Source organism: Chiloscyllium plagiosum, unplaced genomic scaffold, assembly GCF_037043375.1.
Source record: "Chiloscyllium plagiosum isolate Xiang-an unplaced genomic scaffold, Cpla_swu_hap1 HiC_scaffold_53X, whole genome shotgun sequence".
NCBI lineage: Eukaryota > Metazoa > Chordata > Chondrichthyes > Orectolobiformes > Hemiscylliidae > Chiloscyllium > Chiloscyllium plagiosum.
Window position 1 is genome coordinate 28288404 of NW_028270191.1, and position 17500 is coordinate 28305903.

The window sequence follows — 17500 nt, forward strand, 5'->3', positions numbered from 1 at the left end:
GCAGGGAAGGACAGTGGAACGTCAAGCGTCTGAGGGGACCTTGCTGAGGTGGTGGGGTGTGGGGGAGTGCGGAGTCAGTCAGCGTGCGGGGGGGGGGGGCGTCCGGGAATGGGTGCTGGATGGTTTGTTGGGCGTGGGGGGTGGGGGTGGGGGGGAGAGAGGGTTTCGATCGCAGTGCGTGATCTCCAAACCGCTCCCATGCTCTGCCCCCATCTCACGTACCCCCCCCATTCCCCCCTGCTGTCTCACCTCCGACAGACAAACTCAACCTGGACGACCCCGAGTGGGAGGACATCCACGTGGTCAGTGGGGCCCTGAAGATGTTCTTCCGAGAGCTCCCGGAGCCACTCATCCCTTACAACACCTTCGAGGACTTCGTCGGTGCCGTCAGTGAGTGTCTGCAGAGAACGGGCGCTGTGGGAGGGTCAGTGCTGAGGGAGCGGGTGCTGTGAGAGGGTCAGTGCTGAGGGAGTGGGTGCTGTGGGAGGGTCAGTGCTGAGGGAGGGTCAGTGCTGTGGGAGGGTCAGTGCTGTGGGAGGGTCAGTGCTGTGGGAGGGTCAGTGCTGAGGGAGAGGGTGCTGTGGGAGGGTCAGTGCTGAGGGAGCGGGTGCTGTGGGAGGGTCAATGCTGAGGGAGGGTCAGTGCTGAAGGAGGGTCAGTGCTGAGGGAGGGTCAGTGCTGAGGGAGTGGGTGCTGTGGGAGGGTCAGTGCTGAGGGAGTGGGTGCTGAGGGAGGGTCAGTGCTGAGGGAGCGGGTGCTGTGGGAGGGTCAGTGCTGAGGGAGAGGATGCAGTGGGAGGGTCAGTGCTGAGGGAGTGGGTGCTGAGGGAGGGTCAGTGCTGAGGGAGCGGGTGCTGTGGGAGGGTCAATGCTGAGGGAGGGTCAGTGCTGAGGGAGGGTCAGTGCTGAGGGAGTGGGTGCTGAGGGAGGGTCAATGCTGAGGGAGGGTCAGTGCTGAGGGAGGGTCAGTGCTGAGGGAGGGTCAGTGCTGAGGGAGGGTCGGTGCTGTGGGAGGGTCAGTGCTGAGGGAGGGTCAATGCTGTGGGAGGGTCAGTACTGAGGGAGTGGGTGCTGTGGGAGGGTCAGTGCTGAGGGAGTGGGTGCTGTGGGAGGGTCAGTGCTGAGGGAGTGGCTGCTGAGGGAGGGTCAGTGCTGAGGGAGTGGGTGCTGTGGGAGGGTCAGTGCTGAGGGAGGGTCAGTGCTGTGGGAGGGTCAGTGCTGAGGGAGGGTCAGTGCTGTGGGAGGGTCAGTGTTGTGGGAGGGTCAGTGCTGACGGAGGGTCAGTGCTGACGGAGGGTCAGTGCTGTGGGAGGGTCAGTGCTGAGGGAGGGTCAGTGCTGAGGGAGGGTCAGTGCTGTGGGAGGGTCAGTGCTGACGGAGGGTCAGTGCTGTGGGAGGGTCAGTGCTGTGGGAGGGTCAGTGTTGTGGGAGGGTCAGTGCTGAGGGAGGGTCAGTGCTGTGGGAGGGTCAGTGCTGAGGGAGGGTCAGTGCTGTGGGAGGGTCAGTGCTGAGGGAGGGTCAGTGCTGAGGGAGGGTCAGTGCTGTGGGAGGGTCAGTGCTGAGGGAGTGGGTGCTGTGGGAGGGTCAGTGCTGTGGGAGGGTCTGTGCTGTGGGAGGGTCAGTGCTGTGGGAGGGTCAGCGCTGTGGGAGAGTCAGCGCTGTGGGAGGGTCAGTGCTGTGGGAGGGTCAGTGCTGTGGGAGGGTCAGTGCTGAGGGAGGGTCAGTGCTGAGGGAGGGTCAGTGCTGAGGGAGCGGGTGCTGTGGGAGGGTCAGTGCTGAGGGAGCGGGTGCTGTGGGAGGGTCAGTGCTGAGGGAGCGGGCGCTGTGGGAGGGTCAGTGCTGTGGGAGTGGGTGCTGTGGGAGGGTCAGTGCTGAGGGAGTGGGTGCTGTGGGAGGGTCAGTGCTGAGGGAGTGGGTGCTGTGGCAGGGTCAGTGCTGTGGGAGGGTCAGTGCTGAGGGAGGGTCAGTGCTGAAGGAGGGTCAGTGCTGTGGGAGGGTCAATGCTGAGGGAGGGTCAGTGCTGAGGGAGGGTCAGTGCTGTGGGAGGGTCAGTGCTGAGGGAGTGGGTGCTGTGGGAGGGTCAGTGCTGAGGGAGTGGGTGCTGTGGGAGGGTCAGTGCTGAGGGAGTGGGTGCTGAGGGAGGGTCAGTGCTGAGGGAGTGGGTGCTGTGGGAGGGTCAGTGCTGAGGGAGGGTCAGTGCTGTGGGAGGGTCAGTGCTGAGGGAGGGTCAGTGCTGTGGGAGGGTCAGTGTTGTGGGAGGGTCAGTGCTGACGGAGGGTCAGTGCTGTGGGAGGGTCAGTGCTGAGGGAGGGTCAGTGCTGAGGGAGTGGGTGCTGTGGGAGGGTCAGTGCTGAGGGAGGGTCAGTGCTGAGGGAGCGGGCGCTGTGGGAGGGTCAGTGCTGAGGGAGCGGTTGCTGTGGGAGGGTCTGTGCTGAGGGTGTGGGTGCTGTGGGAGGGTCAGTGCTGAGGGAGCGGGTGCTGTGGGAGGGTCAGTGCTGTGGGAGGGTCAGTGCTGAGGGAGGGTCAGTGTTGAGGGAGCGGGTGCTGTGGGAGGGCCATAGCTGAGGGAGTGTAAGTGCTGAGGGAGTGGGTGCTGTGGGAGGGTCAGTGCTGAGGGAGTGGGTGCTGTGGGAGGGTCAGTGCTGAGGGAGCGGGTGCTGTGGGAGGGTCAGTGCTGAGGGAACGGGCGCTGTGGGGGGGTCAGTGCTGAGGGAGTGGGCGCTGTGGGAGGGTCAGTGCTGAGGGAGTGGGTGCTGTGTGAGGGTCAGTGCTGAGGGAGTGGGTGCTGTGGGAGGGTCAGTGCTGAGGGAGCGGGTGCTGTGGGAGGGTCAGTGCTGAGGGAGTGGGTGCTGAGGGAGGGTCAGTGCTGAGGGAGCGGGTGCTTTGGGAGGGTCAGTGCTGAGGGAGCGGGTGCTGAGGGAGGGTCAGTGCTGAGGGAGTGGGTGCTGTGGGAGGGTCAGTGCTGATGGCGGGTCAGTGCTGAGGGAGTGTGTGCTGAGGGAGGGTCAGTGCTGTGGGAGGGTCAGTGCTGAGGGAGCGGGTGCTGAGGGAGGGTCAGTGCTGAGGGAGTAGGTGCTGAGGGAGGGTCAGTGCTGTGGGAGTGGGTGCTGTTGGAGGGTCAGTGCTGTGGGAGCGGGTGCTGTGGGAGGGTCAGTGCTGAGGGAGCGGGTGCTGAGGGAGGGTCAGTGCTGAGGGAGCGGGTGCTGAGGGAGGGTCGGTGCTGAGGGAGCGGGTGCTGTGGGAGGGTCAGTGCTGAGGGAGTAAGTGCTGTAGGAGGGTCGGTGCTGTGGGAGGGTCAGTGCTGAGGGAGGGTCAGTGCTGTGGGAGGGTCAGTGCTGAGGGAGCGGGTGCTGTGGGAGAGTCAGTGCTGAGGGAGTGGGTGCTGTGGGAGGGTCAGTGCTGAGGGAGTGAGGGTCAGTGCTGTGGGAGGGTCAGTGCTGACGGAGTGGGTGCTGTGGGTGGGTCAGTGCTGAGGGAGTGGGTGCTGTGGGAGGGTCAGTGCTGAGGGAGTGGGGGCTGTGGGAGGGTCAGTGCTGAGGGATTGGGTGTTTTGGGAGGGTCAGTGCTGAGGGAGTGGGTGCTGTGGGAGGGTCAGTGCTGAGGGAGCGGGTGCTGTGGGAGGGTCAGTGCTGAGGGTCAGTGTTGAGGGAGGGTCAGTGCTGAGGGAGGGTCAGTGCTGAGGGAGTGGGTGCTGTGGGAGGGTCAGTGCTGAGGGAGCATGTGCTGTTGGAGGGTCAGGGCTGAGGGAGGGTCAGTGCTGAGGGAGCGGGTGCTGTGGGAGGGTCAGTGCTGAGGGAGGGTCAGTGCTGAGGGAGGGTCAGTGCTGAGGGAGGGTCAGTGCTGAGGGAGCGGGTGCTGTGGGAGGGTCAGTGCTGAGGGAGCGGGTGCTGTGGGAGGGTCAGTGCTGAGGGAGCGGGTGCTGTTGGAGGGTCAGGGCTGAGGGAGGGTCAGTGCTGAGGGAGCGGGTGCTGTGGGAGGGTCAGTGCTGAGGGAGCGGGTGCTGAGGGAGGGTCAGTGTTGAGGGAGGGTCAGTGCTGAGGGAGGGTCAGTGCTGAGGGAGTGGGTGCCGTGGGAGGGTCAGTGCTGAGGGAGCATGTGCTGTTGGAGGGTCAGGGCTGAGGGAGGGTCAGTGCTGAGGGAGCGGGTGCTGTGGGGGGGTCAGTGCTGAGGGAGTGGGCGCTGTGGGAGGGTCAGTGCTGAGGGAGTGGGTGCTGTGTGAGGGTCAGTGCTGAGGGAGTGGGTGCTGTGGGAGGGTCAGTGCTGAGGGAGCGGGTGCTGTGGGAGGGTCAGTGCTGAGGGAGTGGGTGCTGTGGGAGGGTCAGTGCTGAGGGATTGGGTGCTGTGGGAGGGTCAATGCGGAGGGAGCGAGTGCTGTGGGAGGGTCAATGCTGAGGGAGGGTCAGTGCTGAGGGAGGGTCAGTGCTGTGGGAGGGTCAGTGCTGTGGGAGGGTCAGTGCTGAGGGAGTGGGTGCTGTGGGAGGGTCAGTGCTGAGGGAGTGGGTGCTGTGGGAGGGTCAGTGCTGTGGGAGGGTCAGTGCTGAGGGAGGGTCAGTGCTGAGGGAGCGGGTGCTGAGGGAGGGTCAGTGCTGAGGGAGCGGGTGCTGTGGGAGGGTCAGTGCTGAGGGAGTGGGTGCTGTTGGAGGGTCAGGGCTGAGGGAGGGTCAGTGCTGTGGGAGGGTCAGTGCGGTGGGAGAGTCAGTGCTGTGGGAGGGTCAGTGCTGTGGGAGGGTCAGTGCTGTGGGAGGGTCAGTGTTGAGGGAGCGGGTGCTGTGGGAGGGTCAGTGCTGAGGGAGGGTCAGTGCTGAGGGAGGGTCAGTGTTGAGGGAGCGGGTGCTGTGGGAGGGTCAGTGCTGAGGGAGCGGTTGCTGTGGGAGGGTCTGTGCTGAGGGTGTGGGTGCTGTGGGAGGGTCAGTGCTGAGGGAGCGGGTGCTGTGGGAGGGTCAGTGCTGTGGGAGGGTCAGTGCTGAGGGAGGGTCAGTGTTGAGGGAGCGGGTGCTGTGGGAGGGCCATAGCTGAGGGAGTGTAAGTGCTGAGGGAGTGGGTGCTGTGGGAGGGTCAGTGCTGAGGGAGTGGGTGCTGTGGGAGGGTCAGTGCTGAGGGAGCGGGTGCTGTGGGAGGGTCAGTGCTGAGGGAACGGGCGCTGTGGGGGGGTCAGTGCTGAGGGAGTGGGCGCTGAGGGCGGGTCAGTGCTGAGGGAGTGTGTGCTGAGGGAGGGTCGGTGCTGTGGGAGGGTCAGTGCTGAGGGAGCGGGTGCTGAGGGAGGGTCAGTGCTGAGGGAGTAGGTGCTGAGGGAGGGTCAGTGCTGTGGGAGTGGGTGCTGTTGGAGGGTCAGTGCTGTGGGAGCGGGTGCTGTGGGAGGGTCAGTGCTGAGGGAGCGGGTGCTGAGGGAGGGTCAGTGCTGAGGGAGCATGTGCTGTTGGAGGGTCAGTGCTGAGGGAGTGGGTGCTGTGGGAGGGTCAGTGCTGAGGGAGTGGGTGCTGTGGGAGGGTCAGTGCTGAGGGAGTGGGTGCTGAGGGAGGGTCAGTGCTGAGGGAGTGGGTGCTGAGGGAGGGTCAGTGCTGAGGGAGTGGGTGCTGTGGGAGGGTCAGTGCTGAGGGAGCGGGTGCTGTGGGAGGGTCAGTGCTGAGGGAGCGGGTGCTGAGGGAGGGTCAGTGCTGAGGGAGCGGGTGCTGAGGGAGGGTCAGTGCTGAGGGAGTGGGTGCTGTGGGAGGGTCAGTGCTGAGGGAGTGGGTGCTGTGGGAGGGTCAGTGCTGAGGGAGTGGGTGCTGAGGGAGGGTCAGTGCTGAGGGAGTGGGTGCTGTGGGAGGGTCAGTGCTGTGGGAGGGTCAGTGCTGTGGGAGGGTCAGTGCTGAGGGAGGGTCAGTGCTGTGGGAGGGTCAGTGTTGTGGGAGGGTCAGTGCTGACGGAGGGTCAGTGCTGTGGGAGGGTCAGTGCTGAGGGAGGGTCAGTGCTGAGGGAGGGTCAGTGCTGAGGGAGTGGGTGCTGTGGGAGGGTCAGTGCTGAGGGAGGGTCAGTGCTGAGGGAGCGGGCGCTGTGGGAGGGTCAGTGCTGAGTGAGCGGTTGCTGTGGGAGGGTCTGTGCTGAGGGTGTGGGTGCTGTGGGAGGGTCAGTGATGAGGGAGCGGGTGCTGTGGGAGGGCCATAGCTGAGGGAGTGTAAGTGCTGAGGGAGTGGGTGCTGTGGGAGGGTCAGTGCTGAGGGAGTGGGTGCTGTGGGAGGGTCAGTGCTGAGGGAGCGGGTGCTGTGGGAGGGTCAGTGCTGAGGGAACGGGCGCTGTGGGAGGGTCAGTGCTGAGGGAGCGGGTGCTGTGGGAGGGTCAGTGCTGAGGGAGTAGGTGCTGTGGGAGGGTCAGTGCTGAGGGAGCGGGTGCTGAGGGAGGGTCAGTGCTGAGGGAGCGGGTGCTGAGGGAGGGTCAGTGCTGAGGGAGCGGGTGCTGTGGGAGGGTCAGTGCTGAGGGAGTAAGTGCTGTAGGAGGGTCAGTGCTGAGGGAGCGGGTGCTGTGGGAGGGTCAGTGCTGAGGGAGGGTCAGTGCTGTGGGAGGGTCAGTGCTGAGGGAGCGGGTGCTGTGGGAGAGTCAGTGCTGAGGGAGTGGGGGCTGTGGGGGGGTCAGTGCTGAGGGAGTGGGCGCTGAGGGCGGGTCAGTGCTGAGGGAGTGTGTGCTGAGGGAGGGTTGGTGCTGTGGGAGGGTCAGTGCTGAGGGAGCGGGTGCTGAGGGAGGGTCAGTGCTGAGGGAGTAGGTGCTGTGGGAGGGTCAGTGCTGAGGGAGCGGGTGCTGAGGGAGGGTCAGTGCTGAGGGAGCGGGTGCTGAGGGAGGGTCAGTGCTGAGGGAGGGTCAGTGCTGTGGGAGGGTCAGTGCTGAGGGAGCGGGTGCTGTGGGAGAGTCAGTGCTGAGGGAGTGGGTGCTGTGGGAGGGTCAGTGCTGAGGGAGTGGGGGCTGTGGGAGGGTCAGTGCTGACGGAGTGGGTGCTGTGGGTGGGTCAGTGCTGAGGGAGTGGGTGCTGTGGAAGGGTCAGTGCTGAGGGAGTGGGGGCTGTGGGAGGGTCAGTGCTGAGGGATTGGGTGTTTTGGGAGGGTCAGTGCTGAGGGAGTGGGTGCTGTGGGAGGGTCAGTGCTGAGGGAGCATGTGCTGTTGGAGGGTCAGGGCTGAGGGAGGGTCAGTGCTGAGGGAGCGGGTGCTGTGGGAGGGTCAGTGCTGAGGGAGCGGGTGCTGAGGGAGGGTCAGTGTTGAGGGAGGGTCAGTGCTGAGGGAGGGTCAGTGCTGAGGGAGGGTCAGTGCTGAGGGAGTGGGTGCTGTTGGAGGGTCAGGGCTGAGGGAGGGTCAGTGCTGAGGGAGCGGGTGCTGTGGGAGGGTCAGTGCTGAGGGAGCGGGTGCTGAGGGAGGGTCAGTGTTGAGGGAGGGTCAGTGCTGAGGGAGGGTCAGTGCTGAGGGAGTGGGTGCTGTGGGAGGGTCAGTGCTGAGGGAGCATGTGCTGTTGGAGGGTCAGGGCTGAGGGAGGGTCAGTGCTGAGGGAGCGGGTGCTGTGGGAGGGTCAGTGCTGAGGGAACGGGCGCTGTGGGGGGGTCAGTGCTGAGGGAGTGGGCGCTGTGGGAGGGTCAGTGCTGAGGGAGTGGGTGCTGTGTGAGGGTCAGTGCTGAGGGAGTGGGTGCTGTGGGAGGGTCAGTGCTGAGGGAGCGGGTGCTGTGGGAGGGTCAGTGCTGAGGGAGTGGGTGCTGAGGGAGGGTCAGTGCTGAGGGAGCGGGTGCTTTGGGAGGGCCAGTGCTGAGGGAGCGGGTGCTGAGGGAGGGTCAGTGCTGAGGGAGTGGGTGCTGTGGGAGGGTCAGTGCTGAGGGAGGGTCAGTGCTGAGGGAGTGTGTGCTGAGGGAGGGTCGGTGCTGTGGGAGGGTCAGTGCTGAGGGAGCGGGTGCTGAGGGAGGGTCAGTGCTGAGGGAGTAGGTGCTGAGGGAGGGTCAGTGCTGTGGGAGTGGGTGCTGTTGGAGGGTCAGTGCTGTGGGAGCGGGTGCTGTGGGAGGGTCAGTGCTGAGGGTGCGGGTGCTGAGGGAGGGTCAGTGCTGAGGGAGCGGGTGCTGAGGGAGGGTCAGTGCTGAGGGAGCGGGTGCTGTGGGAGGGTCAGTGCTGAGGGAGCGGGCGCTGTGGGAGAGTCAGTGCTGAGGGAGTGGGGGCTGTGGGATGGTCAGTGCTGAGGGAGTGGGGGCTGTGGGAGGGTCAGTGCTGAGGGAGTGGGTGCTGTGGGAGGGTCAGTGCTGAGGGAGCGGGTGCTGTGGGAGGGTCAGTGCTGAGGGAGCGGGTGCTGAGGGAGGGTCAGTGTTGAGGGAGGGTCAGTGCTGTGGGAGGGTCAGTGCTGTGGGAGGGTCAGTGCTGAGGGAGTGGGTGCTGTGGGAGGGTCAGTGCTGAGGGAGTGGGTGCTGTGGGAGGGTCAGTGCTGTGGGAGGGAGGGTCAGTGCTGTGGGAGGGTCAGTGCTGACGGAGTGGGTGCTGTGGGAGGGTCAGTGCTGAGGGAGTGGGTGCTGTGGGAGGGTCAGTGCTGAGGGAGTGGGGGCTGTGGGAGGGTCAGTGCTGAGGGATTGGGTGTTGTGGGAGGGTCAGTGCTGAGGGAGTGAGTGCTGTGGGAGGGTCAGTGCTGAGGGAGCGGGTGCTGTGGGAGGGTCAGTGCTGAGGGAGCGGGTGCTGAGGGAGGGTCAGTGTTGAGGGAGGGTCAGTGCTGAGGGAGGGTCAGTGCTGAGGGAGTGGGTGCTGTGGGAGGGTCAGCGCTGAGGGAGTGGGTGCTGAGGGAGGGTCAGTGCTGAGGGAGGGTCAGTGCTGAGGGAGGGTCAGTGCTGAGGGAGTGGGTGCTGTGGGAGGGTCAGCGCTGAGGGAGTGGGTGCTGAGGGAGGGTCAGTGCTGAGGGAGTGGGTGCCGTGGGAGGGTCAGTGCTGAGGGAGTGGGTGCTGTGGGAGGGTCAGTGCTGAGGGAGTGGGTGCTGTGGGAGGGTCAGTGCTGAGGGAGCATGTGCTGTTGGAGGGTCAGGGCTGAGGGAGGGTCAGTGCTGAGGGAGCGGGTGCTGTGGGAGGGTCAGTGCTGAGGGAGTGGGTGCTGTGGGAGGGTCAGTGCTGAGGGAGCATGTGCTGTTGGAGGGTCAGGGCTGAGGGAGGGTCAGTGCTGAGGGAGCGGGTGCTGTGGGAGGGTCAGTGCTGAGGGAGCGGGTGCTGAGGGAGGGTCAGTGTTGAGGGAGGGTCAGTGCTGAGGGAGGGTCAGTGCTGAGGGAGGGTCAGTGCTGAGGGAGTGGGTGCTGTTGGAGGGTCAGGGCTGAGGGAGGGTCAGTGCTGAGGGAGCGGGTGCTGTGGGAGGGTCAGTGCTGAGGGAGCGGGTGCTGAGGGAGGGTCAGTGTTGAGGGAGGGTCAGTGCTGAGGGAGGGTCAGTGCTGAGGGAGTGGGTGCTGTGGGAGGGTCAGTGCTGAGGGAGCATGTGCTGTTGGAGGGTCAGGGCTGAGGGAGGGTCAGTGCTGAGGGAGCGGGTGCTGTGGGAGGGTCAGTGCTGAGGGAACGGGCGCTGTGGGGGGGTCAGTGCTGAGGGAGTGGGCGCTGTGGGAGGGTCAGTGCTGAGGGAGTGGGTGCTGTGTGAGGGTCAGTGCTGAGGGAGTGGGTGCTGTGGGAGGGTCAGTGCTGAGGGAGCGGGTGCTGTGGGAGGGTCAGTGCTGAGGGAGGGTCAGTGCTGAGGGAGCGGGTGCTTTGGGAGGGCCAGTGCTGAGGGAGCGGGTGCTGAGGGAGGGTCAGTGCTGAGGGAGTGGGTGCTGTGGGAGGGTCAGTGCTGAGGGAGGGTCAGTGCTGAGGGAGTGTGTGCTGAGGGAGGGTCGGTGCTGTGGGAGGGTCAGTGCTGAGGGAGCGGGTGCTGAGGGAGGGTCAGTGCTGAGGGAGTAGGTGCTGAGGGAGGGTCAGTGCTGAGGGTGCGGGTGCTGAGGGAGGGTCAGTGCTGAGGGAGCGGGTGCTGAGGGAGGGTCAGTGCTGAGGGAGCGGGTGCTGTGGGAGGGTCAGTGCTGAGGGAGCGGGCGCTGTGGGAGAGTCAGTGCTGAGGGAGTGGGGGCTGTGGGATGGTCAGTGCTGAGGGAGTGGGGGCTGTGGGAGGGTCAGTGCTGAGGGAGTGGGTGCTGTGGGAGGGTCAGTGCTGAGGGAGCGGGTGCTGTGGGAGGGTCAGTGCTGAGGGAGCGGGTGCTGAGGGAGGGTCAGTGTTGAGGGAGGGTCAGTGCTGTGGGAGGGTCAGTGCTGAGGGAGGGTCAGTGCTGAGGGAGTGGGTGCTGTGGGAGGGTCAGTGCTGAGGGAGTGGGTGCTGTGGGAGGGTCAGTGCTGTGGGAGGGAGGGTCAGTGCTGTGGGAGGGTCAGTGCTGACGGAGTGGGTGCTGTGGGAGGGTCAGTGCTGAGGGAGTGGGTGCTGTGGGAGGGTCAGTGCTGAGGGAGTGGGGGCTGTGGGAGGGTCAGTGCTGAGGGATTGGGTGTTGTGGGAGGGTCAGTGCTGAGGGAGTGAGTGCTGTGGGAGGGTCAGTGCTGAGGGAGCGGGTGCTGTGGGAGGGTCAGTGCTGAGGGAGCGGGTGCTGAGGGAGGGTCAGTGTTGAGGGAGGGTCAGTGCTGAGGGAGGGTCAGTGCTGAGGGAGTGGGTGCTGTGGGAGGGTCAGCGCTGAGGGAGTGGGTGCTGAGGGAGGGTCAGTGCTGAGGGAGGGTCAGTGCTGAGGGAGGGTCAGTGCTGAGGGAGTGGGTGCTGTGGGAGGGTCAGCGCTGAGGGAGTGGGTGCTGAGGGAGGGTCAGTGCTGAGGGAGTGGGTGCCGTGGGAGGGTCAGTGCTGAGGGAGTGGGTGCTGTGGGAGGGTCAGTGCTGAGGGAGTGGGTGCTGTGGGAGGGTCAGTGCTGAGGGAGCATGTGCTGTTGGAGGGTCAGGGCTGAGGGAGGGTCAGTGCTGAGGGAGCGGGTGCTGTGGGAGGGTCAGTGCTGAGGGAGTGGGTGCTGTGGGAGGGTCAGTGCTGAGGGAGCATGTGCTGTTGGAGGGTCAGGGCTGAGGGAGGGTCAGTGCTGAGGGAGCGGGTGCTGTGGGAGGGTCAGTGCTGAGGGAGCGGGTGCTGAGGGAGGGTCAGTGTTGAGGGAGGGTCAGTGCTGAGGGAGGGTCAGTGCTGAGGGAGGGTCAGTGCTGAGGGAGTGGGTGCTGTTGGAGGGTCAGGGCTGAGGGAGGGTCAGTGCTGAGGGAGCGGGTGCTGTGGGAGGGTCAGTGCTGAGGGAGCGGGTGCTGAGGGAGGGTCAGTGTTGAGGGAGGGTCAGTGCTGAGGGAGGGTCAGTGCTGAGGGAGTGGGTGCTGTGGGAGGGTCAGTGCTGAGGGAGCATGTGCTGTTGGAGGGTCAGGGCTGAGGGAGGGTCAGTGCTGAGGGAGCGGGTGCTGTGGGAGGGTCAGTGCTGAGGGAACGGGCGCTGTGGGGGGGTCAGTGCTGAGGGAGTGGGCGCTGTGGGAGGGTCAGTGCTGAGGGAGTGGGTGCTGTGTGAGGGTCAGTGCTGAGGGAGTGGGTGCTGTGGGAGGGTCAGTGCTGAGGGAGCGGGTGCTGTGGGAGGGTCAGTGCTGAGGGAGTGGGTGCTGAGGGAGGGTCAGTGCTGAGGGAGCGGGTGCTTTGGGAGGGCCAGTGCTGAGGGAGCGGGTGCTGAGGGAGGGTCAGTGCTGAGGGAGTGGGTGCTGTGGGAGGGTCAGTGCTGAGGGAGGGTCAGTGCTGAGGGAGGGTCAGTGCTGAGGGAGTGTGTGCTGAGGGAGGGTCGGTGCTGTGGGAGGGTCAGTGCTGAGGGAGCGGGTGCTGAGGGAGGGTCAGTGCTGAGGGAGTAGGTGCTGAGGGAGGGTCAGTGCTGTGGGAGTGGGTGCTGTTGGAGGGTCAGTGCTGTGGGAGCGGGTGCTGTGGGAGGGTCAGTGCTGAGGGAGCGGGTGCTGAGGGAGGGTCAGTGCTGAGGGAGCGGGTGCTGTGGGAGGGTCAGTGCTGAGGGAGCGGGCGCTGTGGGAGAGTCAGTGCTGAGGGAGTGGGGGCTGTGGGATGGTCAGTGCTGAGGGAGTGGGGGCTGTGGGAGGGTCAGTGCTGAGGGAGTGGGTGCTGTGGGAGGGTCAGTGCTGAGGGAGCGGGTGCTGTGGGAGGGTCAGTGCTGAGGGAGCGGGTGCTGAGGGAGGGTCAGTGTTGAGGGAGGGTCAGTGCTGTGGGAGGGTCAGTGCTGAGGGAGGGTCAGTCCTGAGGGAGTGGGTGCTGTGGGAGGGTCAGTGCTGAGGGAGTGGGTGCTGTGGGAGGGTCAGTGCTGTGGGAGGGAGGGTCAGTGCTGTGGGAGGGTCAGTGCTGACGGAGTGGGTGCTGTGGGAGGGTCAGTGCTGAGGGAGTGGGTGCTGTGGGAGGGTCAGTGCTGAGGGAGTGGGGGCTGTGGGAGGGTCAGTGCTGAGGGATTGGGTGTTGTGGGAGGGTCAGTGCTGAGGGAGTGAGTGCTGTGGGAGGGTCAGTGCTGAGGGAGCGGGTGCTGTGGGAGGGTCAGTGCTGAGGGAGCGGGTGCTGAGGGAGGGTCAGTGTTGAGGGAGGGTCAGTGCTGAGGGAGGGTCAGTGCTGAGGGAGTGGGTGCTGTGGGAGGGTCAGCGCTGAGGGAGTGGGTGCTGAGGGAGGGTCAGTGCTGAGGGAGGGTCAGTGCTGAGGGAGGGTTAGTGCTGAGGGATTGGGTGTTGTGGGAGGGTCAGTGCTGAGGGAGTGAGTGCTGTGGGAGGGTCAGTGCTGAGGGAGTGGGTGCCGTGGGAGGGTCAGTGCTGAGGGATTGGGTGCTGTGGGAGGGTCAGTGCTGAGGGAGTGGGTGCTGTGGGAGGGTCAGTGCTGAGGGAGGGTAAGTGCTGAGGGAGGGTCAGTGCTGAGGGAGCGGGTGCTGTGGGAGGGTCAGTGCTGAGGGAGGGTCAGTGCTGAGGGAGGGTCAGTGCTGAGGGAGTGGGTGCTGTGGGAGGGTCAGTGCTGAGGGAGTGGGTGCTGAGGGAGGGTCAGTGCTGAGGGAGTGGGTGCTGAGGGAGGGTCAGTGCTGAGGGAGGGTCAGTGCTGAGGGAGGGTCAGTGCTGAGTTGCTGGAGTTTGAGTCTGAGGATTCCCTTTCACAGAATTGATGGACCATTCTGAGCGTGTGGAGGTGATGAAGCAGTTGGTGGGGAGTCTCCCCAAACCCAACCACGATACAATGAGGGCCTTGTTCGGACACATGCAAAGGTTGGTGACAGAGTCTTCACCCATCCTGCCTCAGCATACTCTCCTCCCACTGGTTAGCTACAGAGTAAAGCTCCCTCTACACCGTCCCCCACTCCCAGGGACAGGGGGTTAGATACAGGGTACAGCTCCCTCTACACCGTCCCCCACTCCCAGGGACAGGGGGTTAGATACAGAGTAAAGCTCCCTGTACACCGTCCCCCACTCCCAGGGACAGGGGGTTAGATACAGGGTAAAGCTCACTCTACACCGTCCCCCACTCCCAGGGACAGGGGGTTAGATACAGAGTAAAGCTCCCTCTACACCGTCCCCCACTCCCAGGGACAGGGGGTTAGATACAGAGTAAAGCTCCCTCTACACCGTCTCCCACTCCCAGGGACAGGGGGTTAGATACAGAGTACAGCTCCCTCTACACTGTCCCCACTCCCAGGGACAGGGGGTTAGATACAGAGTAAAGCTTCCTCTACACCGTCCCCCACTCCCAGGGACAGGGGGTTAGAGACACGGTACAGCTCCCTCTACACCGTCCCCCACTCCCAGGGACAGAGGGTTAGAGACAGGGTACAGCTCCCTCTACACTGTCCCCCACTCCCAGGGACAGGGGGTTAGCCACAGAGTAAAGCTTCCTCTACACCGTCCCCCACTCCCAGGGACAGGGGGTTAGAGACACGGTACAGCTCCCTCTACACCGTCCCCCACACCCAGGGACAGGGGTTTAGAGACAGGGTACAGCTCCCTCTACACCGTCCCCCACTCCCAGGGACAGGGGTTTAGAGACAGGGTACAGCTCCCTCTACACTGTCCCCCACTCCCAGGGACAGGGGGTTAGATACTTAGTAAAGCTCCCTCTACACCATCCCCCACTCCCAGGGACAGGGGGTTAGATACAGAGTAAAGCTCTCTCTACACTGTCCCCCACTCCCAGGGACAGGGGGTTAGATACAGAGTAAAGCTCCCTGTACACCGTCCCCCACTCCCAGGGACAGGGGGTTAGATACAGAGTAAAGCTCCCTCTACACCATCCCCCACTCCCAGGGACAGGGGGTTAGATACAGAGTAAAGCTCACTCTACACCGTTCCCCCCCACTCCCAGGGACAGGGGGTTAGATACAGAGTAAAGCTCCGTCTACACCGTCCCCCACTCCCAGGGACAGGGGGTTAGCCACAGAGTAAAGCTCCCTCTACACCGTCCCCCACTCCCAGGGACAGGGGGTTAGATACTTAGTAAAGCTCCCTCTACACCGTCCCCCACTCCCAGGGACAGGGGGTTAGATACAGGGTACAGCTCCCTCTACACCGTCCCCCACTCCCAGGGACAGGGGGTTAGATACAGAGTAAAGCTCCCTCTACACCGTCCCCCACTCCCAGGGACAGGGGGTTAGACACAGAGTAAAGCTCTCTCTACACTGTCCCCCACTCCCAGGGACAGGGGGTTAGATACAGAGTAAAGCTCCCTGTACACCGTCCCCCACTCCCAGGGACAGGGGGTTAGATACAGAGTAAAGCTCCCTCTACACCATCCCCCACTCCCAGGGACAGGGGGTTAGATACAGAGTAAAGCTCACTCTACACCATTCCCCCCCACTCCCAGGGACAGGGGGTTAGATACAGAGTAAAGCTCCCTCTACACCGTCCCCCACTCCCAGGGACAGGGGGTTAGATACAGAGTAAAGCTCCCTCTACACCGTCCCCCACTCCCAGGGACAGGGGGTTAGCCACAGAGTAAAGCTCCCTCTACACCGTCCCCCACTCCCAGGGACAGGAGGTTAGATACAGAGTAAAGCTCCCTCTACACCGTCACCCACTCCCAGGGACAGGGGGTTAGAGACAGGGTACAGCTCCCTCTACACCGTCCCCCACTCCCAGGGACTGGGGGTCAGATACAGGGTATAGCTCCCTCTACACCGTCCCCCACTCCCAGGGACAAGGGGTTAGACACAGAGTAAAGCTCCCTCTACACCGTCACCCACTCCCAGGGACAGGGGGTTAGACACAGGGTACAGCTCTCTCTACACCGTTCCCCCACACCCAGGTACAGGGGGTTAGATACAGAGTAAAGCTCCCTCTACACCGTCCCCCATTCCCAGGGACAGGGGGTTAGATACAGAGTAAAGCTCCCTCTACACCGTCCCCCACTCCCAGGGACTGGGGGTTAGACACAGAGTAAAGCTCCCTCTGCACCGTCCCCCACTCCCAGGGACAGGGGGGTAGATACAGAGTAAAGCTCCCTCTACACCGTCCCCCATTCCCAGGGACAGGGGGTTAGATACAGAGTAAAGCTCCCTCTACACCGTCCCCCACTCCCAGGGACTGGGGGTTCGATACAGAGTAAAGCTCCCTCTACACCGTCCTCTACTGCCAGGGACAGGGGGTTAGATACAGAGTAAAGCTTCCTCTACACCGTCCTCCACTCCCAGGGACAGGGGGTTCGACACAGAGTAAAGCTCCGTCTACACTGTCCCCACTCCCAGGGACAGGGGGTTCGATACAGAGTAAAGCTCCCTCTACACCGTCCCCCACTCCCAGGGACAGGGGGTTAGATACAGAGTAAAGGTCCCTCTACACCATCCCCCAGTCCCAGGGACAGGGGGTTAGATACAGAGTAAAGCTCCCTCTACACCATCCCCCCACTCCCAGGGACAGGGGGTTAGATACAGAGTAAAGCTCCCTCTACACTGTCCCCCAATCCCAGGGACAGGGGGTTAGATACAGAGTAAAGCTCCCTCTACACTGTCCCCCACTCCCAGGGACAGGGGGTTAGATACAGAGTAAAGCTCCCTGTACCCTGTCCCCACTCCCAGAGACAGGCGGTTAGATACAGAGTAAAGCTCCCTGTACCCTGCCGCACTGCAGCCTGAACAGTGACAGATTAACTCCTTTCGTGTTTTTTTCTGTTTTTTATCTGTTCCTCCCTCCCTCCTATATTTTCTCCCTCTGTTTCTCTCTTGTGCTCTGTCTCCCTGTCCACTCTCTTACCCCCTCTCTCACTCTCTCTCTCTGTCCCTTCCTCACCTACTCCTGCGCTCTCTGTCCCTCTCGCTCTCTCTCTGCCCCTCACACTCCCTCTTCCTCTCTCTCTCTCTCTGTCCCTTCCTCACCGACTCCTGCGCTCTCTGTCCCTCTCACTCTCTCTCTGCCCCTCACACTCCCTCTTCCTCTCTCTCTCTCTCTCTCTCCCTTCCTCACCGACTCCTGCGCTCTCTGTCCCTCTCGCTCTCTCTCTGCCCCTCGCACTCCCTCTTCCTCTCTCTCTCTCTCTGTCCCTTCCTCACCGACTCCTGCGCTCTCTGTCCCTCTCGCTCTCTCTCTGCCCCTCGCACTCCCTCTTCCTCTCTCTCTCTCTCCCTTCCTCACCTACTCCTGCGCTCTCTGTCCCTCTCGCTCTCTCACTGCCCATCGCACTCCCTCTCTCTCTCTCTCTCTCTCTCTCTCTCTCCCTTCCTCACCTACTCCTGCGCTCTCCGTCCCTCTCGCTCTCTCTCTGCCCCTCGCACTCCCTCTTCCTCTCTCTCTCTCTCTCTCTCTCTGTCCCTTCCTCACCTACTCCTGTGCTCTCTGTCCCTCTCGCTCTCTCTCTGCCCCTCGCACTCCCTCTTCCTCTCTCTCTCTCTCTCTCTCTCTCTCCCTTCCTCACCTACTCCTGCGCTCTCCGTCCCTCTCGCTCTCTCTCTGCCCCTCGCACTCCCTCTTCCTCTCTCTCTCTCTCTCTCTCTCTGTCCCTTCCTCACCTACTCCTGTGCTCTCTGTCCCTCTCGCTCTCTCTCTGCCCCTCGCACTCCCTCTTCCTCTCTCTCTCTCTCTCTCTCCCTTCCTCACCTACTCCTGCGCTCTCTGTCCCTCTCACTCTCTCTCTGCCCCTCGCACTCCCTCTTCCTCTCTCTCTCTCTCTCTGTCCCTTCCTCACCTACTCCTGCGCTCTCTGTCTCTCTCGCTCTCTCTCTGCCCCTGCACTCTCTCACTCTGTCCCTTCCTCACCTACTCCTACGCTCTCTGTCCCTCTCACTCTCTCTCTGCCCCTGCATTCCCTCTTCCTCCTCTCTCTCTCTCTGTCCCTTCCTCACCTACTCCTGCGCTCTCTGTCCCTCTCGCTCTCTCTCTGCCCCTCGCACTCCCCTCTTCCTCTCTCTCTCTCTCTGTCCCTTCCTCACCGACTCCTGCGCTCTCTGTCCCTCTCGCTCTCTCTCTGCCCTCGCACTCCCTCTTCCTCTCTCTCTCTGTCCCTTCCTCACCTACTCCTGTGCTCTCTGTCCCTCTCAATCTCTCTCTGCCCCTCACACTCCCTCTTCCTCTCTCTCT

The 17500-nt window shown here is 63.8% G+C and overlaps 1 protein-coding gene across 1 annotated transcript in view; it reads left to right on the forward strand.

Annotated features, from left to right (window-relative positions):
* LOC122545830 (rho GTPase-activating protein 15-like) overlaps positions 1 to 17500 on the forward strand; it is a gene marked incomplete at its 5' end in the record, with an annotated part of 97407 nt that overhangs the window by 67024 nt on the left and 12883 nt on the right. Inside the window, 2 exons of the mRNA XM_087985508.1 lie at positions 259 to 390; positions 13102 to 13207. Of these exons, the coding sequence (XP_087841634.1) occupies positions 259 to 390; positions 13102 to 13207 (238 nt within the window). The remainder of the gene's footprint in view (positions 1 to 258; positions 391 to 13101; positions 13208 to 17500) is intronic.